This window comes from Aplysia californica, unplaced genomic scaffold, assembly GCF_000002075.1.
Source record: "Aplysia californica isolate F4 #8 unplaced genomic scaffold, AplCal3.0 scaffold00761, whole genome shotgun sequence".
Lineage (NCBI taxonomy): Eukaryota > Metazoa > Mollusca > Gastropoda > Aplysiida > Aplysiidae > Aplysia > Aplysia californica.
In genome coordinates this window covers 2-6,027 of record NW_004798031.1, presented here as the reverse complement: position 1 = coordinate 6,027, position 6,026 = coordinate 2, and the positions used below count along the sequence as shown (strand labels likewise).

The window sequence follows — 6,026 nt, the reverse complement described above, 5'->3', positions numbered from 1 at the left end:
CCCCCCCCCCCCCCATCAAGCTCTTCCTTCTTCTCTTTGCTGAAGTATCTCTCTATGTCCTCTCTGTTATGTTTGTCTCTGTTTTTGTTTTACAAGTGCCAATCTTATGTCACTTTGTCCATGTATATCCATCTCTGAGTCTGTTTCTCTCATTTTTGTCAGTCTCTTTCTGTCACTCTACCTAGACCTCTTCCTCTTAACCATTACTCAAGGTTATCTCTAAGTTACATTTTCCCTCACTTCTTGCCTGTTCTTTCCTTTCAACTCAGCACTGAAGACTTCAGTATGCTATAGAATTACTAGTTATCATAGCCCTTCAGTTCTTGTTGAATTGTGTGCGATTAACACAAAATAAAGGGTTAAATTAGCTTGAGGTCCTTTAACTCTTACTGTACAGCACGCCAGTTCAGATGGTTCTCAGCATCACTCGACTTTTAACAGTCTTAACTAAAAACTCTACCAAATCTCTGAAACTTTTTCTTATCTATAATAAAGTTATATTTTTACCTCTCGGATCATTCATTTCCTCACAGTGGATTTTTTTTTTGTTACTGTTTTACGGCGCTCACAACTGCATAAGGTCATATGAGTGCACGGGACACATTAACCTAATTCGCCTTACGTTGCCGCGGCTGTGCACTTGTGTCCACCTGACTTACTGCGAGCCTTGGGGAAAAAATCGGTCTGAACTCGACACGCTAACCTAAGACACGCTTTGTGCCCAAACTATTAAAGGTATCAGTATGAAATTTTACTTAGATGTTCTTTTAATATTATTAGAGAAAAAGATAAAGGAAAGAGCATAGAAAACAATATATTCTTTGTCCGATTGCAACTCATGAGCACTCAATTTACCCATAGCAACTTATAGTAAATCTATGGTTCAGATCTAGCTTTTCTTCGAAGTTTTCAAGGCACTAAAATCAATCTGATCGCCTTGTTTTTCTAGATTTATGTCTACTTTCACTTTCTTCGCCGCTTATGTCTCAGACAAAGCTAAAAACATGGTTCATGTATTTTAACAAACTCAAAAATAGCCGTGGCACTGTATTGTTTTTTGTGGCTGTTTTTTTCTTCTTCTCGTCTATGAAGATTTCAGTGCTCGCTTTCTTGCCATGATTTGCGGTGACAAAACAACAAAACTAACTCGTACTTAGTGAAAAACTAGATCGAAACAAGCTAGCAAAAATTATTACAAGCTACAAACGACCTATTATTTTCAATAGAAACCTGGATAAGTGGTTTGGACTCAATTTTGTAGACTGGTATTTTGCTAAATAGTTGTAGCTCAGTGGACGGAAGCCCGCGGCAGCTAGGAATATTCTCGTAGCTCGGGTGCAGTGGGTTAAACATTTTCATTTGTTAGGAAATTTTGTATTTTGCCCGGGTGGTGGCCGAATCCTACTTGTATCGATTTTGGACCATCAAGGGATCTTTAACATGCTCAGCTTGCACGTGGCCTCGCAGTGTGCAGTATATTTCATGCAAACAAGTTAAATAGGAGTAAAGTTACAGGGAATTTTGTGATGCTGAAAACTTGGATGGTAAACTAGCTGCGCACAAAGGAGGAATAACCTTCTGTATTCTAGGAATTAATGTGATCTTTCTCTCTTTTTCCCTCTCTTCAGTACAAGCTCAAATGTTACAACAGCGTCACCAAAATGTGCAGGAAGACAGTGCTAGGCCCAACCTATGGGTCACCCATGAGGAAGTGAGTAATGTTTTGATATACTGATTAATTGTGCTAAAATTTTATGATTTTCTTTCTCACAATTAATGGTCTGAGCAATTTTTTTGGTTATCATACTTGATTATAATTTGTAACTGCTTTGTTTTTCCTTTTTTCTCTCTCCATTTGTTGTTACAGTGGAGTCCACTTATAACGAGTCCGGAAAAAATGAGAAGTCTGTTATAAAGACACTATTCTAAAACCCTGTTTTTTTCTCTTCTTTACCTTTGTAAATAAAGTACTGCTATAGCGCAATCAGACAAACACGCTAGTCGGTTATAGCGGAATATTGCTGCTGCTGTGCACAGTGCATAGGCCTATTATACATACTGTAAAACCTCGCCAGTTGAGAAACTTGGTGATCTAGCGGGAACAAAGAATGGGGGAGCCCACGTGTGTCAACAATAAAGGCCAAAGCAACTGGATAGGGAGGGTGTGGCATGCGCAGACAAAGCAGAACGCATCGTGTGATAGGCCAGCGTAAGCCTAGTTTAGATTATCAAGGCCTGCCATGCCTCTCACTTCTCCGAGGCGGGGATGGAGAGGTCACAGCAATGTGATGGATGGAGTGAATGTGTGACGTGCGGAAGCTGACGGAATGCGTCCCAGGGTGTGGTGGGGTGGGAAAAAACACAGCGGGTGAGTTAGCCCAGAGCCCTTTCTTTCTGATCGCCAACGCTGAGCTCTCAGTCAACATCGCTAGATCTAGCGCTAGAGAAAGAAACCTGATTCTATTTTTGATCAAGTAAGACCTAGTGGTCATGTTGAAACAAAATTATCATCAGTGGAGATAGCAAAAGGAAATAAACAGAACACCAAACTCATAGATTAGGCCTACTGTACAGTTTCCCTTGAATTTATTACTGGATCCCTTATAGCGAAAATCCTGCTATAGCAGACATTTTGCTCCGGTCCCCTCCCTCTCGTTATAACAGGATTCCTCTGTATAAACTACTTTTCAGCATCTTCTCTCTTTTTGGTTGGTCTATTTTCGTCGCTCAACCTAAACATCTTGCTCCTAACCATTTCTCTCCATTTGTTGTTTTTAACTACTTTCCAGCATCTCTATTTTATCTGAAAATTTCTGTTGCAGAATGATGGTCGTGCCTACGACAGGCCCTGAGCACACAGATCGTTATCTTGCGTACATCACCGATGACAAAGTCGGCCTACATTTCCTTCCAGCGACCGGCAATCCACATTTAGCAATGGCCTTGATAGCTCATCCTAGTGGAGTGAGTTCTGTTTTTTGGTTGTTGGTTTGGTTGTTGTTTTTTTTTTGATTGAACGAATAAAAGCCTGATTCTTGTTTGGGGAAATTCGAAATATATCTGAATTCCTCTTTCAAAGAATAAGACAATAGGGAAATTGTTTTCATCTCAAGTGCCTGCCCTGGTTTTGTTTCTTTTTAAAAAATATCATTTGCATTTGTTTAAGACGTCCATTTTAAAATACTTTATTTATATGCTTGGGGATTTGCTGACTGAAAGACTGATTGTTGAGCAAGTTTATTGAGCTTTTCTGTACTTGGCAGTTTTGTATTATTATAAGCTTCAATTTTAACATTAGTTTTCTTGGAAAACTATTCTTTCTGCATAAAAAAGTATATTCATGGGTCTTGCAAAAAAAGCTAGCAATATGTCCGTGGTATTAGTCTTCAAAGGTGTGTTATCAGTTTTGTAGAAAAATTTGAAGGTTTACACTTTGTTTTCAATAATTCTTATAACCAGAACTTCCTACAAAGCATGATGAGGGGTTTTTTTTTGGTTTTTTATTGTTTGTTTTTTGTTTGTTTTTTGTTTGTTTTTGTTTGTTTATTGGGGGGGCGGGGGATTTTGCATAGAATGTAATTTTCTTTAGCTCTGAAGTTTTTTAAAACTTTTTATTTCCTTTTTGGGGGTCGATGGGAATATCAGATCTATAGAGGCTGAAATATGAAAGAAAAAAAAAACTCTTGTTTCAGGTGTCAAATCTGGCATGCAGCTTTGATGGAGCGTATCTGTTCACAGCTGGAGGACCCGATTATGCTGTGCACATGTGGGAGATCAACATCTCGTAAGCTTTTATAGTTTTTGCCTACAGACTTTCTCATCAACGTTTATTCTTTTTGCCAGAGACTTTTGAACCAAGGTTGTTTAGTGAATTTTTGTCTCGATACTAACCTGTGAATGTTGAAGATTTTTTTTCACTTGTTGATGAAACTTTGCCATGATTTATCTTTTTTTTTTGTGGCAGATATCATTGGTAAATGCAAGTATAATTCTCATGGTATGTCTAAAGTAAAAGTTGTAAATATAAAATGACCTAATTTCAAAGGGAATTCAATTTGTAGTTTTCAGGTTTACCAATAGAACATCCTGAATTCATTTGAAATTTTATCCAACATGGCTAGGGCATAGAAATAAAACTATCACGATCACCATCATCATCATCATCACCACCGTCATCATAATCATCATCATCACCATCATCATCATCTTCAAAAGTCCTGCTGGCTGAACCGGACATTCCATCTCATTCCGCCATTGGTCCAAAATGCAATAGCTTCCCAAGTTTCCCTCATGCCTGTCCATTTTTTTTAGATTACCCAACACATTCTCTCTCTCGTTCTCTCACTTTTCCTCTGTTTTCGTTTATAGTTTTACAATGGTCACAAGGTCATTTGATAATATAGCTCATATCCCTGCTTGAAAGCCAGCTCTATGTGCTTTACACTATATTATTACCCCCAAGTAGACCCTAGAACACTCAGAAAACATTCTTGGCTTCCTGGGAGACATACAAAAATTTCCCGTGGCTTTTTTTATTGCTGGTAAAGGTAACTTGAAATTACTTGCAGTATGTTGCTGACATTTTAGGGTTATTTAACTTTCTCTTGTCTTCTCAAAAGAAATTGAAAAACATCCACTTGCCCACTTTCCTCTTTCTTTATTTTCATGGTCTTGACTTGTTATTCTCACTCATCTCTCTGACAGTGCTCTGGAAGCCCAGGCCAAACTGGGAGGAGAAGACCTGATCCCATTTTATGGGCTGCTGGAGGGTGGTCGCGATGGGGAGATGTTTGCAGAGCTGGAGGATCTCTTCTACTACGCCCAGCTGAGACAGTGAGTCAAGACTGATTTTTACAGGGGTTTTTTTTTTTTACTGTGGAAAGAGGTCTGTTATTTTAGTAAGAGTTTTATGACACTTGCAACCCAATTAGGTCATACAAGTCCGAAGATTAGAGATGGTTCAAGACCATAACAAACGCAAAGAACAGGAAGGAGAGATAAGGGTGATAGATGTTTGATAGGAAAGAATGAGGAAATCACGCCAGAGCAACAGCCAACCATCCACAGGTATGAGGTTTACAGATGAGATAACATGCGGTAACTTTAGGAGACAGGAGGTGAGAAGAAGATAAGATGAGATAATCATGATAATTATTAGAGAGCTTCTCTGTACAATGGCCACTCTACATCCTTTCACTCATCCGTGTGAACACACACACACACATACTCACACACACAAACTCACACTTGCACAAATATTCTTTCCTGCAGGCATACATTTTCCATTCTGGTCTTAAAACAATTGAACAGCTTTAACAATTTTACAGAGATGTCACGGCAGGGTTGAATCAATAACTCATTAATTTTTTGTCATAATGAGTTATTGGTATCGTCTTATCTTAAAGCTTGTTCATTTGTTCACCCATCTATCTTGAGTAGAAAATATACATGCCTGAACAAAAATATGACTTTGAACTTTTCTTCCAGCCAAGGAATTAACTCCATGGAGACGAGAGAGATTGGCAACCGCGTTCCAATCAGCGAAGTGCCCTTCATCATGAGGGCAATGGGATACTATCCATCAGAGCAGGAGGTAAGTAAGGAGACCGGGCCAGTTTTTTTCTCATGATCAGCCACTGTCTGTTTGTTGCTTGTACACAAATAAGTTTTAAAAGATATTAGCCTATAATTAATGATACATGAGTTAATGTAATATGTAAAGAGATTCATGTTATTGAAAAACTTTGGCATAGTTCTTGCTTTAAAAAGTTTACTTTTTCTGTTTGATTAGCTTAGAATCTTCACCGTCCTAATTGTGAACTTGTTATTTAAAAACTTGTAAACTGAGTTAGTTTAAAGGTTTGTCTTCTCTCAGGTCATATGAATGTCCGTGGTGTATATTATCCAACATAGAAAGACCAAGATATTTAATGATAATAATAATAAAGATAATTTCTATAGGCGCAATGCAGGTACGAACAATATTCACGCATACACACATGTGCGTGCGCGCACACACACACACA

At 38.4% G+C, this 6,026-nt stretch overlaps 1 protein-coding gene across 1 annotated transcript in view; it reads left to right on the top strand.

Moving 5' to 3' along the window:
* Window positions 1-5,593, top strand: part of LOC101855527 (cilia- and flagella-associated protein 251) — a gene marked incomplete at its 3' end in the record, with an annotated part of 31,970 nt that extends 26,377 nt beyond the window's left edge. Inside the window, 5 exon segments of the mRNA XM_013088557.2 lie at window positions 1,629-1,711; window positions 2,823-2,964; window positions 3,693-3,784; window positions 4,705-4,833; window positions 5,488-5,593. Coding sequence (XP_012944011.1) covers window positions 1,629-1,711; window positions 2,823-2,964; window positions 3,693-3,784; window positions 4,705-4,833; window positions 5,488-5,593 — 552 coding nt within the window.
* Window positions 5,594-6,026: the final 433 nt, after the last annotated feature.